At 34.1% G+C, this 23,153-nt stretch overlaps 1 protein-coding gene across 1 annotated transcript in view; it reads right to left on the reverse strand.

Annotated features, from left to right (window-relative positions):
- LOC149776762 (polypeptide N-acetylgalactosaminyltransferase 5-like) overlaps positions 1-19,800 on the reverse strand; it is a 61,097-nt gene extending 41,297 nt beyond the window's left edge. Inside the window, 4 exon segments of the mRNA XM_089941351.1 lie at positions 5-221; positions 5,081-5,245; positions 13,048-13,214; positions 19,558-19,800. Of these exon segments, the coding sequence (XP_089797477.1) occupies positions 5-221; positions 5,081-5,245; positions 13,048-13,214; positions 19,558-19,706 (698 nt within the window). The 5' untranslated portion in view covers positions 19,707-19,800.
- Positions 19,801-23,153: the final 3,353 nt, after the last annotated feature.

The raw sequence follows: 23,153 nt of genomic DNA on the forward strand, positions 1-23,153 counted from the left end.
CAACCTGAAAGGAAAGTGGTCCGTGTAGTTTCTTCTCCTCCTCTCCGATTCCTGAATTGGGCGCCAGTCAAACAGCAGATCCCAATCGAAGCCTCCGGCACTAGCATATTTGGCTTGCTCAAAACTAATGCTTAGGTCATTGTCACTTATGGTATCAATGATTGGAACTACCACGGTAGTTTCATTCCTGGCAATCCGATCTAATAACGGTTCAAGCCAGCCTGTGATGGGAATATCAGGCGATGTAAAGCTGGTTCATTTGTGAATGCTTTCGTATATCGCATCAAACATTTTCAAATAACTCTAAAATAATTCCTTTAGGAAAATTCAGATGTTAATTACATATTCCAATTATAAGTTAGGACTTAATAAAGATATGCCTTAATCAATCTTCACTTGGAAAAGGGTTGCAATTAATAAAAGTATAGTTAAAATTGATAATAGAATGCATATATATATATATATATATATATATATATATATATATATATATATATATATATATATATATATATATATATATATATATATAGTTTGGCGAATCGCTTATGCATTTAATAGGTGGTTAATTAAATAAACGACCATATCGACTTGAAAATACTAGTGATATGCTTTATGTGATTTGCTTGCAGTTGAATTCAAGTCTTAAATTAAGCGGTATTCAAGGCCATGTCTGCAGTTGAGTAATATACATCATGAACATAGTAAATATAAACAAGGTGATGAGTGAATAGATAATAGTTAACATTCGTAATCCACGTAAGTTTACTTGACTGATTCATTGTTGGCAAAGAGGTGATCTTCTACAGCTGAAGTTAACTCAGTCTTTAATTTGTGTTCTATTTTATTTTGAGAGGCTTAATTTATTTATATTCTTCTTTGAATTGTAGAGTGCTCTTTGACTTAAGGACAAATTCACTTAATAGGAATTATTACGGATTCACTTAGATTCATATTGAATTATATCATTGTGCTACATAAAGACTGTTGGCAAATCAATACTTTTCCAAGCTATTGGGGCATCAGAACTTTCATTATTGGATTCATTCACGGAAATTCATTCGGAGCTTTATATGTTTTTGGACCTGTAATTCTTTTTAAATTTTCACTTTGCATATTTAGGATATACTTAATTTACAACACTAGTTGGTTTTTGCTCTTTGTGTCGCTTATTGTAAAACCAAAGAGTCATCAGAAATTTCAAATGTTTGCCCTAAACAGTTTAGTTGCAAATGGTAATTGTGGTGCGATAATTGTATAACATATTTCGAAAACGTCTATCACATAAAAATTGCTTCATTTGATTATATATTAATTAAGGTGTTGAAACATATCTGCTTTAATTACTAATCCTTTACCTGCTGTACTCCCAATCTGTTTAGGAGTGGTGAAGGTTTCCTTGTATTTATTGTTGGATACTGTGTGGACTTGCTTACCCAGATAACAGTGTTACGAGTCTATGCTCTTAAATGAGGAACAGAAAAGGGTGAAGACAACATCATTTGTTTTTCGTATTTCTGTAACTGCATTTGTTTCTCTGTCTCCTCTTTGCGCCGTACTATTTCCTCTCTCTTTCCTCCTTATCTAAATGCATTTCTTTCTCCATCTTCTTTCTCCTCTCCATCTTTCTGAAGTTCAAGCTTTCTAAACTCTAAATCTATCTTGCATTTTAATTTTAATTATTTTACTTTTATGTTAGAATCTGATACAGACTTACTAATAAAAACCAAGGCATTTATATCCAAAACATTCTTTTCTACCAAATATTGGACGAAAGTATTTTTTATTTATTACTTCGTTAAATAAGATTTTGCCTTAGAGAAGATCGTATTTTATGGCAAGTTGAATAAATTCATCTTTTTGTAACTAATCTAGCTGGGAAGGATTTGATATAAAGATCTCCACTTTAGATGCCATTGTAAAAAGCATGCTGATTTCACTAAACATTTCTAAAGTATCAAATAGTACTTACGATTTGAAAAAGTCTGAAACTAGGGGAATTTAAATTTCAAAAACAAAAGTTTCTGAAATATTTTTGCACAATTTGTATCTCTTAAACAAGTAGCATAAAAGAGTGAAAACAACAAGCTTTGTAAAATTTAACAAATAATGTATTTCCCTAAAATACTATGTGCAAAATGATAAAAAAGAACTTACAGTATTGCGAATTAAATCCAAAAATAATCCAAGAATTAAAAACACAAGTCCTAGTAATAACAACTCCTGAAGTCCAAAGAGATCAAAAATTGAAGGCGATCACGCGTTAGTCATATCCAACAAAGTGCTAATATGTCAATAGTCTCTTGTTGAATCACAGAACTTATATTCCAGGTTTGAATTCAGTATTAATTCCAATGAATGTCTTTATCTAAGAATTTTATCAGAACACTTTTGTATTTCCAGAGAAAATAATCACTTGAATTTATTAAATTAAAGCAAATCAAATGCAGCCCAAACTGGTCACAACATTATACAACTGAAAGTGCTAGATGATAAAGCAGAACTGGTAAAATCATCACAGTCACAAGATAATATAGTCTTCTGCTTGTTCTCATGTCATAATTAGCATTTTCTAAAAGCAACCATTACCTAAGGGAAAATAACCTTCTAGAATGATCTAATGAACCGTCTTTATTGACAACAGAATAGCCTACAAAGTCCACCTAGGAATCTCCCAAAGCCTGACCCTGATCAGTGTATTTATGCCTTCTAGTTTACCTGAATACAAATTAGTCTTGTTTATCTGAATAATAAGCTCACACATATTGAGAATAATAAAGCCAGTATTAGTTGTTTATATGAAATTAACAAAAATAAAAAAGTAAATCAGGTCAAGCAGGAATGAACTCAATCTGAAAAAAGGTTGAGTCCAGGAAACAATGTTACATAACAATAACGCCTAGAGAAATACAAAATCAAAACTAACAGATCAACAATTAAATTTAATATACATAACAATATCAGTTTTAGTTTCACCTGCATAAATTCACCATTTCTTAATGCAATAATTTAAGTTTTATGTAAATCAAGACGGAATTCACCATTGTCACATAATATTTCTTCATTATCAATACTGTGCTTGTGAAGAACCGACTGTATCAGCAGTTCGCAACTTCATTAGGATATAACAGGGCACAATCACGTAAGACATTTCTTGTATAAAATGGTATTTTTTTGCAGTTCGTCACAGCCTAATAGAAACCGTGTAAAAAAATCGAACAGAATATGGAGTAATATCCAATAATGTCTGAAGCCAATAATACTCAGAATATTGTCTTTTCAATTGCACACATGTACGAAGATTCTGGCACGACGAGAATATAACATTAAACAGCTTACCATTTATATCTTCTTTGTCATCTAATGAATTCATTAAGTTATTATGATCGCTACAGTTAGCAGTATTGGAAGAGTTAATCAAGAAACAATAATAGAGGCCCTTAGTATACTTAAATGTTTCTGAACCACTATAAATTAAATATGTCATATTTTGCTGATAGATTTGACCTGAGCTTCTTCAACTTAGTTGTCAAACCGATTGTAGCCTCAGTTTAAAATACCGATAAACATTTTATTTAATATATCAAGGAAAGGGATATACCTCTAATTTTGGGATCATCTGAAAGCCTTCTTTATAATGGAAAGGTTATGATTTAGGAATGTGTCTGGAATAAAATTGCATTAGTTAAGTCATCTTGCTAAAGAAGGGTATATATTTGAAGTTGGTGGCATTTAAGATTTTGGACACTTTTGAGTACTTCGGATTTCAATATCAGTCACAGTTGTGACGAATGTCTGAGTTTTTGATAGCCTAACGATTGGAAATATTCATACCATTCTTAACATGATAGGGTGAACTTAATATTGTTGTTGGTCGTCCTTCGAGTTCGAAGATGGCCATGACATCACTAACTGGTTTGATTTCCGTGAGTACATGAGTAGCTGATCAGGCTGGTTTGCTATCTAAACTGTCAGTTGCAAGCAAGACAGAATATACCGCATGGGTTTGCTTGATCAACAGAGGACATGCTGTAGTCCTGAGAATTGTCCTGCTTCTGAACTTCTACTGCAATACTCTTCAGTCAATGTTTTATCTCCAGGAAGGATGAGGTGATTACGGTGGATCGATCGTCGTATTAATCAAGCTCATTGTTGAAGTATTTCAAGAACGACTTAATGGAATCTTTCAACCCTTTCGTCTTACCACTGGTCAGTTTCAAAACTGGAGGGATGTTTAATGAGGACTGCTAAGGAATGAACTGATGTATTAGCCTAAGAGTCTCAATACAGGAAATTCCTGCCATTTAGACGATGTTTGGAATATGTTTAATATGTATCACTCAGTGATATATATAAGGCATTACAGACCAAAATATTTTGGAACTTTTGTTAAGTTTTAAAGACTGTGATTTTCAAGCAAAGTTACAGTCAAAAACTGTTGGATTTTCATATATCTGCCTTTGTTGATTATTTGTCTAAGGGACTGACACTTTCCTATTTTCTATTTATTTTTTTTCCAAGGTAAGACAATTCTTAATGACTAGCATCCCATCGATAATTTCTCGAGACAGATCGAAATATTACAAATTTGTCATCGTAAATTAAATTCCGACAGGCAGTACCATAACTTCAGCTGGTTTGCTTTCATGCTTCATTGAGTGGGGTTAGGTGATGCGAACAATTTGCTTTGCCATAACGAAGTGCAAAGACGAACTGCGGACTTTGGTCTTTTCCTAGACCATATTAGGATGGCAGTTTGTTTCTACATCGTAACATTATTACCATTACAAATAAATACATCCTTTGATTGCTTGTTGCTTACATATTGTACGACGGGCAAATATACTGACGTGATTTAAACTCGGGTCACATTTACAAAACATTCAGAATGACCGAAAGCTCCTCGCCTCAAAAAATAGCAACAGAGGTAATCTTTGTGAAAGTGAACCTGCGTCTTAACATTTTTACACACAAATGAAATGTAAATAATATCAACAACTGTGTTCGCTGGCAAACTGCTCTTCCACTGACTTTTGAACATGTGGTACATATTCACCTCATTTACAGTATAACCACTCACCTTCGGTTGCTTCACAATGAGAATCAAGAAAAATGGCAACTTCTCCAGCCGAAACATCAAAACCTTTTATCCGGGCCCTAATCAATCCGGATCTCTCCTTCAACCGGATCAGGGACACATTTGCGAGCATCGAAACATACTCATCCAGAGGCTGCTTTAAGTGATCTGCATGTGAAGAAAATTATATATATATATATATATATATATATATATATATATATATATATATATATATATATATGTATACATAGTTGCGAGTCAAAGCCCTTACAATAAGTCACAGAAAAAAGCGATAAACAACAAGCTTTGTAAAATTCAAGAAATAATTTATATTCTGCGAATACAAAGTGAAAACGTTAAAAAGGAAATTACGGTATTGCGAAATAAATTCCAAATAATCCTAAATTTACAGGCACGAATCCAAATAATAAATGTGCAAAGCTAAAAGTGTTGATATGCCTACGGTGGACCGTAACGTGCTGAGATGCAAACATTTTCTTGTTGGATACAAATAACATTATTCCAGGTTTGAAATTCCTCTAAATCACATTGAATGTCTCTGTCTAAGAATATTAATTTTGTATGAGCACTCTGTATTTGTAGAAGTAAATGACTTAAATAATTTGAAGAAATAAATTCCAGCCCAAATCAACTACTGCATACGACAGTTTTACAAATTGATTCTGTTAGATCTTAAATATTTATTATGACAAGATTATCTAATTGATCTCGGGTCACAATTAATATTTTCTAAAAAAACTATTGCCTACTGAAAAATAACAATGCAGAAACTTCTTAAATGTTTAAAAAATGTTAGTTATAATTTTAAAGTCTGTAGCGTTATTTCGTACTATATATTCTGGGCAATGTCATGTATGCCACAACTTTAATAGCTTACTTAGACCCAAGTAAACATGATTACATTATTTAATAATGATCCTGATATTAAATCCATGCACGAGATAATATTTTAGCCATGCATTACTTGCTCACAGAATAAACAAAAATGAATAATTCAGGTTAAGCAGAAAATAAACTTGATTTCGGACAAGGTTAAGTGCAGCATAAAATGTTACATTACAATACCATATAATGAATTTTTTATATAAAAACTAACAAACTAAACTAAAAATGCAAACTAAACACACACACACACACACACACACACACACACACACACACACACACACACATATAGTGGGAATAATGAGTATACGATTCTCAGAAGAGGAGCCTAAGTATCTTGCTGGTGTATACACATGGGTGAGATCGGATAGGTGTGTTGGACAAGAGTCCGACAGTGAAACTAGCACAGAGAACAAATTATGTGTTTGATTCTGGATCGAATGGATAGCCAGTATACGGTACATCGCAGCGGGGATGTGTGCTCTGATCGTGGTACTATAAGTATGATCTTGAGATGAACCAGACATAATTGAGTTACAATAGTCCAGTCTTGAAAGTATTAATGAACACACATGTGTTTTAGTGGCATCAGCTGAGAGAGTTTCAGCTCAAGATATGCAGTCTTGCATATGTTCATGACATGTTGGTGCAATGTGAGAGTACTGTCCAGAGTAACAACTAGGTTAAGTATTGATTGTGTGAATTTAAGGTTGGCGTTGCTGATATTTATTGTTTGATGTAAAGAATGTGAATGAGAAAGTCTTTGTGTTGTGATCAGAATAGCCTCCGTTTTATCATCATTCATCTGCAGCTTGTTACATGTCATCCATGATTTCACATCAGAAATGCACCTCTCTACTCCTTTGATGGTAACATCAACTTCAGTTGGGTGGCTAGATTTGTATATTTGGGTGTCATGAACGTACAATTGGTGAGACACTGGATGATCCATGACACCCGACAGCGCCTGAGTGTACAGAATGAAGAGAATAGGTCCAAGAACAGACCCCTGTTTGCAAAGGATACCACTGATGCCCCCCCCCCCCCCCCGAAAGTAGCAACGTGAGACTGGAAGCAGTTGGGGAAGCAGTAGCATCAATGAATGACGATTTCAATTTAGGATTTGCCGAACGTATATCAATGTTAATTAGAGAAGAAATTGTTTCATGTGTGAATCCACTATCACATAAATTTGGATTCTGTAGAAATATTAGAAAAGTTATAATTGACATAGTATGGTACTTTTCAGAAAAACCAAATACAATGTGGCGGCCCAGAGCAGTTGATGCTGGTAAAGTAATACTAACAAAATTTTCGTTGTGGATGCTAGTAATGACTCCATCGATCGACGAAGAACAACAGTTATCTTCTTTAATGCGTCCGGGCGGTAAGTATTATCATGGTTGGCAGTGACCACATACTGTATTCAAAGTAATGCTGTTGGATTATCTACATGACAGTATCACAGCAGGAAAAGGAAAAAAAAACTTTAAAAACGAAGGGAATGGTCTATGACTACCAAGAACCACTCATAATGTGATGGGATAAATCATATAAAAATGATAAAAATCATTCAGAGTTTATAATTTGTTCGGATAAATGATACTAAAAATTAAAATTATAGGACTGAATCAGAATAAATATTATAATCAGAGTAACTGCATCACAATACAAATAAACCTGAATGCCTTGACAATCTCAAGGACAAATATTATATTTTGAATAAAAATATATTTGATTCTGAATAAATATTGCAATCTAACTAAATATTATTATCGGAATAAATATTATTATCAGATTATTATAATCTGAATAAATATTATTATCAGATTATTATAATCTGAATAAATATTCTAAGAATAAATATTATTCTTCACTGAATATTGAAATTGTTGGGGAAATAAAACTAAAAAATAATAATTATAGGACTCAATCCGAAAAAATATTATTATCAGAATAAATATAAATCGATCAGAATAAAAATTATTATTAGAATAAAAAATAAATCTGAATTCCTGGTATAAATCAAGGATAAATATCATACAAAGATCAGTGTGTTTAAATATTATTATCAAAATAAAAAATAAATCTGAATATTATATAATCAGTATTGTCAAGGAAAACTATTATATAATTATCAGAATCGTCATTGCTTTCATCAGAATCCGTTAACCCAAACAAAGCTGAAATGCCTGCCATAATTTTCACTACACAATCCCCTTTAGTGACGTTTTTCCTACTTTCACATTTAGTACGGTCACTGTTGACAGCACTTTTATATTTACGATCTGACATAATCTTTCTCAATTGTCTTACCAGTGTGTAGACTGATTTTCGTTTTGTAGTTTTGAGATAATTCTGTTCTAATGTTTTCCATTGCTCGTGTTTTCCTTTTCGTTTTGGTTGACATTCTTTGAGGCTTTTTGGCTTGGATGACACTCTTTCTGAATGTTTTTGTGTGGGGTACCCTTAAGTGAGATTGAGAGCTTACATCACGCCAATGTTTTTTATTGGAGGCTCAAAAAATTCTTACATTTACACACACCCAGCGAAACCCTAAACGAAACGAAATTTTAGAGTGTCAGAGGGCCTTTTCAATTTCTTGCACACACACCCCAATATCAAATCCTGGGGACAGTACAAAACGCACTCACCACGTTGTTCGACGTGATGAGATGATGTACATGAAATGCCTGGGTTGCAGTCCTCACTTTTTTAAATGAAAAAACAAACAAACAACGAAATATTCGCCATCGTCTACATTTGTCAGTCACGGGATTGGAACGCCAGACCTCGAGAATGAGAATCAGCCACCTTACTACTATACCAACGGACCATCTTTGCTGATATATGCCTCAGAAATAGTTATGAAGTTATCTATGCTAGATTCCTACATATGATTATTATTATACTGAGTTAATCATAATTGTTGTAAACTGCAGCTTGATGCATGTAGGTCTGTATACAGCTATTTACACAGAAATCTAAAAATAGCTTAGCTGTATTGTACGCATAAACGAGGTGTGTGTGATTTACTGTTATTCTGTCTTGACAATGTCCATGATGAAGTTATTTCGGGGAATAAACGTAAATATTGTAAATACCCTTCGACTAATTTGAACTATTACAAAATTAAGTCATAACACTAACAGCTAATTACACACAGACAGTTAAGTAATGAATGATGACCAAAAAAATCGGTCACATATTATTACGCAGTAAGAAGCGGGGTAAGTACCTAAGAGAGAGAGAGAGGGAGCTTGACAGAATTATCGCCCTTTATTGTTTCTATTTAACACACTCGAGAGATACTGAATAAATATTATTTTACTACTTTGTTAAATACGCCGATTTAGTAATATTATCTGCGACAGATTGTACATAAGGTAAGCAAATATCGAATTATTTGCCAGCTGCGTTCATTGATTGGAATACTTTTTCTTCACCAGTCTCTGTATTTACGGATTTAACGACCCTTTTTGCAACCTTCCGTTTTGCTTTCAAGTACGAGCAAATTTGTTATTTTGACTCTAATAGCTCGTAAATTATTCAAGGAATTGTTATGTTTTTGTTCATTAATAGGATCAGCCACAGGACCATTTTGATTAATCCATGAAAACACTCATATATAAATTTATGAGATAGATAATGTTCCTTCCCCAGCAGTAAATCTGAGATAACTAGCATTATTAACAACACCGACTGATTTTTGCAGTATATCAGCTATAACAATAGTCACACGAAATCGAAATTTTAAGTGCTATAAGATGCTATGTTATATTTTATTAGATATATAAGTAAAAACGATCCTATATCCCTGTGGCTGTTTCAAGGTTCCGATGATGGAAATTATGACCAATTTGTAGGACCTAATGGTGATATTTATCGTACAGAATCACTCCACAAAGAAATGAAAAATCTTGCCTTGAAATATACCCATGACGATGCTGAACAATTACTGAGTAATTGTTTTACCGTTTCATTAGGTGCTGATCATCTTGCTCAGAAGGAAAATTCATGGAAACCAAAACGATTGTAATTTCTTAAAGACATTCGACAAAGTTGTATTGAATATGAACAAGGCGGATTATGGAATACCAGATACAATTATAAAGATGTTATTTCAGTTGATTTGGTTGCATATTATCCTGGAAGTTTTCTTGGAATGGGATAATGTTCTAAATACTTAAACAGATTTGGACATTCAACACACGAGATTATGAGAGTATAGATAAACGGACCATTGCCAGATTTTAAACTGACTGGATTCGCTATTATCGAGTTATTTAAGTTTGCTGAAAATGTTTATCGGATTTGTTATGTCTGGTTTGGCAAACACTTTTCAGAGAAAATGTGGGCACCAATAATTTTATTACGGTATATGCTTCATGTACAAAATATTATTATTGTTGGTTGTAAGTGAAGCAATTATGTAATTTAGTTCATAGAAACAAATTTCGTTACCACAGTAAAAGAAATATTCTGATGAGGACAATCATGAAAATAAAATCGCAAAACATGTTGGTAAAACATAATTGGTAAATTTACTCAAGCAGGATCGTATGATCATAAACAACATTATACAAGATTAATTATAGATGATGCTGAACTTGATTTTATAATTACTGATTCAACGAAGAAAAGCACATTTAGTAGTCGAAGTCATGTTAATCGATCGGACGGACCTAAATTAGGTACAATTATTAGTAACGCTGATGGTTAATCAACGTAGTTTACTCATTTAAGATATTCGATGTTGCGTACGTTTCGATACATATATTAACGATGATAAAAAGATATCCTTATGCCAATGTTAGAGTCGCCACAGATTCATTTTATATATGAACAAAATAGAGGATTGGTAGAACAACTATATATCGGCGCTGATGCATCATGGGGCGAATGGAGAATTAAACAAGAAAAGATTCTTAGTTATTCTGAATCTGCCGACGTTGAAATCAAAGATATGCATTATAAAAATAGTCAAATGTCATAATTCTCATCTGCACCATCGGCATATTATTCTGTCGCCAAACATAAAACAGTTTACTTAAACGGATCAGGAGGATCAGGGAAGTCAACACCTGTATCAACTGTGGCCATCGCAAGGGTCCTCGTTGATAAATTCGTTCAAACGTAGATGCAAGTTCATTTGTTGCTTTAGTTGAGAATGGTTGTGCCTCTTTATATATACTTGCAACATCAACAGCAGTTAACGCGTATTTGCATTTGTGTGATTGACGTCTACCAGTTTTAATAGTATCGTGTGGTAAAAACAAAATATCTGCTTGATGAACTTCATTTGGAGTGCTGACATTAAAATGTGATTACTGAATTTCTTTTAGGTGGTGGAAGCAACATTTGCATATTGCCTGTCGTGCTAACCAATTTTCAGCAACATACCATGTGAGATTTGCTGCATCAGCATATTTACTAATCGCTGCTATACCCCTCCAATATCAATTTGGGCTATATTAAATTTATTCCATTATAATAATCGGTTGATACATTACCGGCCCGTAATAGTTTTATCTGAGAGATTTACTTTATGTGGAATTTAGCGAGTGAATCAGCTTCACATCTGCAATATGTCATTGTTGTAAATCCTTATTATCATACGTTACATCATGAACGTGACAAAGCTTGATCAATCGCATTTATTGGATACTCTCCAGGTCTTGGTTGATCTCACTCGTCAAGTCGCATATCAAGTTGGGTTCCAGGACCACAATAATTATATCCAGGATGATGTGTTTCTCCTGGATACTGAGTCCATGGAGCTCCTGGTAATTGTCCCAGTGAAGCAGCGTTATCACACCTGTCTTCATACGATACGAAATATATTTGTATTTTTTGTGCCACATTTCACAAACTTGCCTGTAAGTGCAGGCTTTTGTTGTTGTTATTATTGTTGTTAATCCACTGATGGGGGTTGATGTTGTGCAACAAATACAATATAAATCCATATTTTTTATTATATTTGTAGAACATGGATGTCATTGATATTTCAGCAACACGAAAACAAGAGCCAGTAAAACATCCAGCGCTACCAAATTATGTCATTGCAGTTGGCATAGGTCTATCTGGGTCTGGTAAGACTCAATTAAAACTGAATCTAATAATGAGATAGGCCGAGTGTGATAACTTGCATTTGGTAGCACCATGTTTAGATGATTAGCGATGTTACGACGCGCTTAAAGATTTTAATGCAAATGCAAAATTGTTGGACAAGAACGCAATAATTTTATTAATTTTATCACCGACATTGATATAGCCCCATATGTAGATGACCCGGATGGATTTATTAATAATCGCATATTATACGATGATATGATGCTGGACAAACAATCAAATTCAGCTCGGATATTTTCTGAAGGCAGACGTGATTTATGTTACTCAGCGATATACTCAAGTACCTAAAGTGATCAGAGATAACCGTAATATTTTAGTTGTGTTTAATGGAGATGATACACATTATCTGCGAAATATTCATCAAACGTGGTGTTCAGAGGATTTGGATATGATAACGTTCAAAAACGTCTTTTCAGAAGCAGAATCTACCCCACACAGATTATCACGATACATTTACACGATTCTCGGTCACGATATCGTGTAGGTCGTGATATAATATTTGGTTAAGAAACAGCAGCAGGGAGGGTGCGACCAACAATGAGTGCCCGAAAGGTAAACAAAACACGCATTTGAAAACAAGAGCGACAAAGATGAAGTTACAAAATGAGCTAACCCAATTAGAGAAAACCTCGTTCGGTTAGAGACTTCGGTTTGACCTTATATTTTCATTTATTTCATATGAAGTTTTATTTTCAAAGAAGACTTGCTCCAAAGTAGGTATGTTCACCCTCCCTTCTGATTGTTATATGTTTGATGTGAAATGGCCGAATTGTGCTAACAATTGAAAGTTTCTGATGGATATATTCTTTTCCAATGATAAAGATGTAAAACATTACAATATTTGTATATTCACTGAACAGTATTAATGATAATAATAATAATACTAATAATTACGATGGTGATGATGATAATAATAATAATAACAATACCAAAATCTGAAAAATCGTCAACTAGGATGATTTCTCTCAGCAGATGAGGTGGTGATCTGTCCATCACGCTGTGTACCGTGCGCAGTAATACGGACCAAGCTTCGTTGTGGAAAATAATGATGACACTCACATCGGGCAAATCGTTCATGTATTCTGTATGTTTACATCTGAAAAGTATGGACATTGCTGAAAAGCGCAGTTTTACAAATTGATCAAGTCAAATAACTCTGGATTGAGAGAATAACTAGTGTTACGAGTCTTTGCTCTTAAAATATGTACCAGAAAAGAGTGAAGACAACAAGCTCTGAAAACTTTAACAAAAAAAAATAAAAAATATTTCCCTACAATAAAAGTGAAAAATGAAAAAAGAAAGGTAGTTCGAATTAAATCCAAAAAAATCCAAGAATTCCAAGATAGAAGTCCTAGTAATAAAATGTCCTAAATGAAACTGAGTTTGAACCCCGATGAAATCCTAAATGAAAGGTAATGAAGTATGTTGCAACTGTCAAAGTGTGAACGTGTCAATAGTTTTTTCCTGAATCACAGAACATATTATTCCACTTTTGAATTCAGTTTAACTTCTAATAATTTTCTTTATCCAAGAATTCTGTAGAAGCACTTATATATTTCTATGGAAAAGAATCACTTGAAATTCAATAAAGTAAAATTTCTATTAGAACTGGTCACAACATATGTTTGGAACCCGAATGACAATTCTTTATCATAACATGAGTTATAAGACTAACTATAACAAAAACAGATTCCCGGATGGGGTCTAGAGTTCATCCTTCCAGAAGGATAATTGTCATGTCGTCCAGGTATGGCCTTCACTTAAACTTAGTATTCTTACGCTGAGAAAAATAAAAAAATAAAAATATTGTTTACCAAAGATATCACTGATTTTGAGTCAAGGTTAGAAACTAGATATAGTGTTTCTATTATTAGCTGTTTATAAAAAACAAATATAACAGTCACGTCAAACAGAACTGAAATGAATTAATGGACAATGTCAGATCCAGTAAATAAAGTTACATTACAATAGGATGTTATGACACAAATAATTAAAACTAACAAACAAACAATTAAATTAAATCAAATATACATAACACTAGAATGTATTGGTCCTGGATCATTCTAACGGTTTATACAGGATTAAAGGAGTCTAAACCAGATAGCAATTCTAAATGTCGTAACCTTAAACATGAACGTGTTTGGACCACTCGTGTGTTTGTTGAATAAAATGCAGTGCAATTATTGTAAATGATGATGTTACAATATAACTTGGGTGTTAATGTTTCTGTTTCAAATTATAATGCACAGAATCTACAATAAAACTAGACTTTGCGGTGTTTAGTTTGAAATCTTACTACAATAAATGCGACAAATATTTTTTAATGAAGATAATGCAAATGATAGAGCATTTATTGCCCTACACTTTTTTCAGATAAAAGTTCATGTGTTGTTATGCGTCTCGGTGTGAACTCAGTAAAACCTCTCTATGATTAGCTTTTTCAATATTCATAGCTGATGGTATCAGCAAATATTAAATTTTGTTTTAAATGAAATTATATAGTTTAGGGGATACGTTTGGTCTTTAGGTAAAGAAGACATTTAAAGGTGTCTGAATAATAGTGCACTGTAAATAAATACCCTTATTAGCAAACAGTATGCAAAAGCATCCGATCAAAGTTATCTCCATACTCATCTACATACTTTCTTGGTCTTATTACCCACTTAGCACATGCCATTTTAAACCTCGTCAGAAAGCCTGCAGAAATATTCATCTGAAGAAAACGAGATGTTTTCAGTGCTATATAGAATAAAACAAAGTTCACGAATTGATGCAGAAATGAATAAAAGAAGAAAACAAACAGATCCGTATGATGAATGTTTTAGGCAAAGGTATCATAATTATAACTTCGGATTAAACGTGCACGTTATTGCCACAAATGAAGAAAGCAAGGTGAAACTTTTTTAAGAACATGTGTAATCATCCAATTTAAAATGAGAGTTTCAATCGTAGAATCAAACACTGTGATTAATCAATGGAAAATGTGAAGAATTAACTGATCGTAATATATATTAAACAGTGAATAAAGCCAAGTTAAAAATTAGTTAACATGGGCAAAATTACATAGATATCGTAGAATGTTGAAAGGTACTATTCACAAATAAAAAGTGATATTGCAGGAGTGATGATTTTGTAACTACCATCAGTTACTATTTGAATAATTAATTCATTTTTGTGCCTATTCTTACCCTTGATGCACTTCATCCGTTTAGGCAAGGTAAATACTTTTTAACGAAAAGAATCAATACAAGCATAAACATCATATAGTCACTTTGTTCATACATGCAGCACCTTCTTTAGATTTTTATTTGCAACGTCTGTTACTTTTTGTTGTTATTTTAACTCCATTTAACACAATATTGACTATACCATGCCAATGAAATGAGAGATGAATGCTTATCCCAATGACACTTAGAGCAAGCCAGCCCGAGATGGTCTGCTTGGGTAATGAATCCTGCGACCCCGTGCTTTGTGAGTCTGACACTATCAACGCAGTTTCAGCAGCCCTTATGCTATTGGAAGTTTGATAAGTTAGTAGCTTAAGAGCGCTCGTCAATCGCTTCTTTCATAATACATATTTTGGAATTGGGTCTATATTTGTAATTATAATCGGCATGAAAAAGATCCTAGCATATGCAATCGGCAGTATCACAATATTAAAAAAATGAATGCGACAGCGGAATCTACAGCAACAGGGACATCTCACTCCACAACATTACACGGAAGGCCGTTGTATGGGTCTTCCGTAAGAGACTACAATAACTCACAGACCGAGTGTTTCTGTAGGTGCACTGTAGCTTCAGAGAAGGTAGATAAATATACATATGATCTTTACTATATGCCAAATGCAAGAGAAACGGAGTGAGCAGCAGAAACCACTCTGAACTGCCTCTGTTGACCTCGCCAGTACAATGAATACGGTCAGCAGGGCAGTACGCTTTAAGATATTCGAGAAGATGGACTGCCCTCTGAATCTATTCATTCTGATCTGTTCATTTCAGGATGATATGCGAAACATAGTATATTTTGACGATTCCACGTCCGACAGCTTCGAGATCTATCATGGACTGACAAAGGAATGACTTCTGGTACCATTACTCTCTGACATCTTTGTCTCAGTAATTCGTAACTATGCTTTCTAATCAGAAATGGGAGGCGTACATCCTAACACGAGGTCCGATGGAAAATTGTACAACCTCACCAGGATGCAAGCCACGACCAAAATGAGGCATATCCTGACTAGAGAACGTGTATTAGCAGGCGACAGAGCTCTGGCTACTTACTCAGGACGTTGGTCCAAAATCGTTTCGTTTGTATATCTTCCCGTCGCTATGAGCATCAGTAACACCAATGTCATGGTACAAGTCTTTGCACAACAGCCAGAGAACTCCCTCTATAGAGGCAATCAGTATGTTCCGCTATCTAGGATCCTCAGCGACAGTCAACCGTTGATTTGACGCTGAAATCAACAACGGACAGGTTTGGTGGGCTCTACCATCAGCAGACATACAATACTCATCTAGGATAACAAAATATATATTATCAAGAGTAAGATCTTAAATATGTTCTGTGTCCTCGGTACCCTGTGGGATTGCAGCGAATCAAGGACCACGTACAGCCACCAAGAGAAAATGTCAACAGCTTCCACCTACGCTGTAAGTGTTGTATCATTGCTACCACATGGAAAGACAAGGTCGCCAAAAAATGCTGGTGTCTTTGCCAAGGCAAAACTATAAAGCATCCTGGCAATCCTTAAACAAAAACGTTTGCGCCGCATAAGCACGTGAACAGGATTGAGACAGATGCATCCAAAGAACATGCTCAACGGCAACGTTACAAATGGCAAGAGAACAGCTGGACGCAAAAAACTACGCATTAAAGAGATGATATGAAGGATCCCAATATCATCATTGATGAATGGAAGTCAATGGCAAACATAGTGAGTGCCAGCTCAATACGCTCAGGGATCATCAATCAATACCTATCAGATAACACAATTTTGTCACTTGTGGAAGGCATCATTATTCCAGAATATGACGTTTTAGCCGCCAGAGAATATGCAGCAAAACCGAAAACGTCAACATCAAGGATCACAATAATAAGGTGCAGATTGCCCTTGTCAAGTTTACCAGATATATAACTGTTCTCTAAAGTCAGCTGAATTCAAATTTGTTTATTACTCATTAAATGCCTAATTTATTCCATTTTCATACTTTATTGTTTCAATCATCTTGCTATTAGAGTTGATACTTATTATCTATGTGTTTCACCATTACGTATATAATATGTAAATCAACATCTTTTCTTAAGCATTGAGTTGTATCATTTTATGTTTGAAATTATAAAAAAATCTACAATTGTATTCTCTTGCATCTTATTTGGTAACACAAATATCTTTGACCGCATATGTTTCCATTCAACCTTATAAAAAAAATACACATCTCTTGATTTAGACATTTTTGGTTTTATATTAAATTCATGTAATATTTATTTTACATAACTCGAAACTGTTAAATTCGATAAAATCTATTTTTGTGCAATTATGCATCTTTAGTATTACAAAAGCAGTCCAAAACAGTTAAAGAGATGAAAACATTACGTTCTACGTCTCAATGTTAAAAACAGCATTAATGTACACTTTGTCCCAGGGTCTTTGTATAGTTTTGTTTTCAGAAATGTGTCAGGCTGCAAAGATAACCATGATCCACAAACTTGAGGACACTTTGGTTTGTTTCAAACAATATGTAATTCTGCATCTCAATATGAAAGCCAACATCGATGTTTACTGTGGTCCTGGTACTTGGGTCCTTGTTTGGTTTTAGACAGACGTGAGTGGTTCAGCTTATCAATGTCAAAGATAACACAAATATAAACGTTGATTCAGAAACTTTGGTATTTTTTTATGTTCAAACAATGTGGTCCTGAAATACTTTAGTACAGGGATATGAAATTTAAAGTTAAAAATATGTATGTCCGATTTAAACTTGTTCATTCTGGCTAAACTGGCTGAGTGGTCCCCCATCGCTATGTCCTTACAACGTAAAAGCTTCGAAGATACAGGGTAGGTTATTTTCCCAGGTCAAGTTTGCAGATGCTTTGAATAAACTGGCAAGCCGTTGTTACCGGCCGCAACTAGTAAAATCTATATATCCCGATGAGTTAGTCTTGCAGAGAAGTGTGCAGCAGAGATCATTCGAAATAATGAACCAGACCACGGGGCTCTGTGCCAAACATGGAATAAACACAAAGATTCAGTATTTTCACTAAAATGGATGATTCACGTTTGCTACGTTCTCACGATCACTGAAAGTATGAAAGTATGTCAGCGAGCAAGTAAGATATTTGACGAACAGATATGTACATGTATGCAGAATAGTTCAAAATTGTCAGTGCATTTTACGAAACAGCAGTCTACGTTATATAATAAACTGTGTTAAGAATTGCAAAGCTCCATCCCTACGATCATGAAATTATGAGTCGTCGATGTGAAATTTTGAAAACAAAGTTGGTGAGATGTGTTTAGTATAAACTTAAAAAACTGAAACTAAACACTTTAAATATTAATGATGCCTGTACTGTTGTAGACAACTCTCATTAATAGTCTGTCCGGTCACATAAGGCCATACGTTTGACAAAGACAACTTGACAAGTTTGTGTATACATTGTTTTACTGGTCTGTTTAATGACCAGAGTCCTACAAATGCTCAGACGATCAACGGCTAGACTAATCGGGTTTTTTCGTTTAGGATAGGTGTAAGGGGAAGTAGAGTTAATAGGTAGTTCCGACCGCAAGTTCGTCCAAATTTGTGTCAAACAGAATCGTTTTGCTTTCCATTTATTCTGCAAATAATTATGTATATTTTAAATAAAATTTGGTATTGTTGATGGCTTTGAATGAATGTCATTTACACAAAATAAGCTTTTACCGGTTCTCCTTGGATAAGCTTGCTATAAGCGATGGAGAACACGCGAAAATTTAATCAGTATGCACACTTCCGACTATACCAATCATAGTTCCCATAATTGATCAAAACAACGACATAACAAATCAAGCCAAATTAAGAACATGTAATACAGAGAATAAAAATATTCAGCATCCTCTCTTTACAGTTTTTAATACATTCAATTAATAACTTATTTCAGATAAAGATTTCTCATACGTGCAATATATTTTTGGGGTGGGGATGGGCGAAATGATTTCGGACGAGACGAATTGTGTGGAAATGCCTTGGGTTCGTTGAAAGGAGGCTTTAAGTAGAGTAATATATATATATATATATATATATATATATATATATATATATATATATATATATATATTTGTTTTCCAGTTGGCTTATTAGGCATTGCCATTCTGTTGCAAAACACGTAATAACGCAGCATTCAAATGTATCATGCGTGACAAATGCAAGGGCTTTCCATTGAATTTTTAAACTTACTCGGGATCTCTTCCATCCGGTAAACGTCTATGGAGAGAAATCATGTCGCTTGCGTACTGATTGAATGCATTTCTCCTAAATCCCTCGTCATATTTCTGGCGTTCTTCGGGTGATAATTTGTTCGGATCTATAATCACTGGCAACCCCATCTCGCCTGAAATAATTTGTACGTTCCATTAGCAAAACGCTCACTGACCTGTTTTATACTTTTCGAATGCGAAACTAAAAGAATAAACATGGACAATATTTAGGAAAAAATATTTTGTACAATCATTGTAGAGGACATGTTTTTAAGCCTTCATCATATTGCACCGATCATGTTTCCATCGTATATTTAAAACCGATTCCCAAAATATGACTCACTATGAAAATCCCTGTATACGCATGAAAGCAGAGCTAAATTTAAATGGAATGCCGCACGTGGAAGACCGATGTTTAATCTCTAATCTACACAATCCAAATGTATGTCGGCACTAAAATCGTCTCTGTGTCCTTTCAAGATAAAATCACTCATTATACATATCAGTGTAAACATAACAACTGAATAGCATTAGATACAGTATGGATGTATCTTCAATCAAACAGTTATCCCATAGAGAACCATAAGGAACTCTTTGGTGCTACAGTAACAAAAATGTAAACCTTTTCATAGCATCCCTCTCCATATTGCGTTGTAATAGACTCAATTATGAGCCACATATTTTCACACACACCCAAAAAATAACTCCCAATGGACCCAATTTAAAATAAACTCCCGATGCATCCATTCATAATAACATTTATAATGTTCGCGAAGTTTATGACCTTGATTTGTAACTCTTTTGGTAAATCTGACGCTATTTAGGTATCTCTGCAACAATCGCTAAATGATAGTTTAAAATTATTGACCTACTGCTAGTTTCGGTTATTCGGTGATTTCTAACTCCCTTTCGTTTGCATCAACTCTGTTTCGGTGATAACGACCTAACGCTTTTGTGGGTTGCAGAACGTTAAATGTTTAATGCTAATGGTTGGTCCACTGTTGTACATTTCTTTGCGAGATTCTAATACGAACCAATCAACAGCCCCATCGCCGATGTTAATACAAACATGTAGCACGTATTCAACTCTAGCCGCCATTTTCCCTTTTCGTCAAGAACTGTATCTGAACACAACTAAAATCTCTGATCACAGATTCCCAAAGACAGATACGAAACAGGAATGAAAACGTTCTTTATCAAACTTTATCAAACTGTCATATATACACACCTCACCTGACCTGCAATGAAAAAGATTTTAAGAGACAATAACGAAAAGTTTCACTAACTCTAAGCAAGGCTAGGCATTGAATTTAAATTTTAGCAAACACTGAAAACTTACCATCATAATTAAATAAGGTAGGAAAAAACATAATAAAAACAGATACACAATAGAAGTAAAAAATTCATGTCATTACCGGTATCCTTTCGGCATGATTTGAAGCATACTGGAGTGTGATTGTGTGATTTGTTTGATTTCGATTTTTAACATAGCTGCAATACTTTTTCAGTCACCGCTACGATGTCTGCCGTGTGACAGTTTATAGTCATGCCGCAGTCCCACCCACTCACAATATCTTGACACCAAGGGCATCAGTCCTAACACTAACCTCTTAATACTGACAGCTAAGAGAAGGAGCTGTTAATACTTTTTGTATAAGTCTTTGATAAGACTCGGCCTTGGTTTAAACATGTGAACTCCCACATCCGAGGCGGAGGCTCTAACCAATAGGTCATCGAAGTGGTCTGAAGCATACTGGAATATTTATATTACAATTGAGGACAAAAGATATAAACATAGTAAAAAATACCACACCCCACCCAAAACAAAACCCAGAAGCTTCTCAGTTGACTAGACAATGGCCCTCAGCTTTTCGAACGGCGCATTTTTGTTAGAATCGAACATCCAATATGAGAAGAAAAAATAAAGCTTCATTAATTAATTTAGAGCATTTATTAATATATATGATAGCGACAGTGACAGATAGAGAAAAGATTTACCTGTGTGATAGAAATTGACTTAATTGCAATCGTTGCTAATTTATAATATATATTGTGGAAATTTAACTATTTTCATCTAAAGGGATTTCATTGTGACTTTATTTTTATAGACTATATACAGAATGCCTGCATTATTTGCCAAAATTGGCAAACTAACACAATATTCTAGGTTTAAAGAAACACAATGTTGATTTAGAAAAACCTTCCATCCGACTTTAACCAAACAAATAAGAAAAGGAAGGCATGGACATTTGAAAAAAGAACAAAAATATTTGGTTGATCGTGAGAGCTACGTCGGTTACCTCTGCTAATGGTTTGTTTGTTATGTTTTGTTTTTTGTTGTTTCTTTGCATGGTTTTCCAATAGGTCGAATTTACACTGATTACCTTTCTCAGTTGGGGTCACCTAAAATTGCCAACAGCCCTGAACATTATTTGTGTTGAATGCAATTTCTGGGACGAATATATGAAAACCTTGCATGGCGTATTCAAAAGTGAGCAGCGACATAAACATTATATTCGCCATTTAAAGGTATGTGTCATTCAATTATCAAAAATGACACCTAGACAGTCAACAAGATTTGCATGAATTGTACTTTGCATCCATCTGATCATATAATTTTGCGACCTTTGCAGAAGAGGACACACACGTTACATTTGCTGCTGTAAAAACACACACACACACACACACACACACATATATATATATATATATAATATATATATATATATATATATATATATATATATATATATATATATATATATATATATATATATATATATATATATATATATATATATATATATATATATATATTCATTGCTCTTTCAAAAGCTCCTTTTTTTCTAGTCCGACAGAATTTAATTTCCCTAATCTAGTAGCTAACATAATTGTTTTTAAAGTCTAAACAAGGCTGAATTTTCGAGAAAATGGGATCAGACATTTTGGTTAGCTGAGTGCTTAGATCATGCACAATTTCCACAAGTGCAATATCCAAAGAAACGTCAGTCACAGTACATGAAAGTAGCATATAGGTATGTTAACCTTCTCTTTATTGTTCTTACTGCAAACGCAAACATTTTTACTTTACGCATATCACTCTCGTAGAAGTTCATAATATCTGTAGAGTACCCCTTAAGTACAATTCCTTATAAAAGAAACAATGTGGTACATTTTCTCGCACACAACGTCTAAAGTACAATTATCCATGATCAATAACACACTTCCGTTTTCAGAGCTGATAATGAGCCCTTGCAAGTTGTTTTTCTCATACCTTTCGGAGATACGTATTCCTGCAGCTAGTTCATAATCCCATAATGCCTAATTGAAAGTGATTGGCTCTGAAAATCAAGGACACTTATAATGTATGCATTTCCACACTAAACCCCCAAAATTAACATGATGTAGGTACCCATACAAGGGATCCATGAAAAAATCAAATTTCGATAACATGTTACACATTCCTGAGCAAACGTGATGCAAGCTATCAAGCTAGATAGAAAAAGCTTTGAGCAGAGTTGACATCTGCCATCCGTGAGATAAAAAATAAATATACCAAAACTTAGAATACAGTCG

This window comes from Sinohyriopsis cumingii, chromosome 18 (assembly GCF_028554795.1).
Source record: "Sinohyriopsis cumingii isolate HCF-2022 chromosome 18, ASM2855479v2, whole genome shotgun sequence".
NCBI classification, from domain to species: Eukaryota; Metazoa; Mollusca; class Bivalvia; order Unionida; family Unionidae; genus Sinohyriopsis; species Sinohyriopsis cumingii.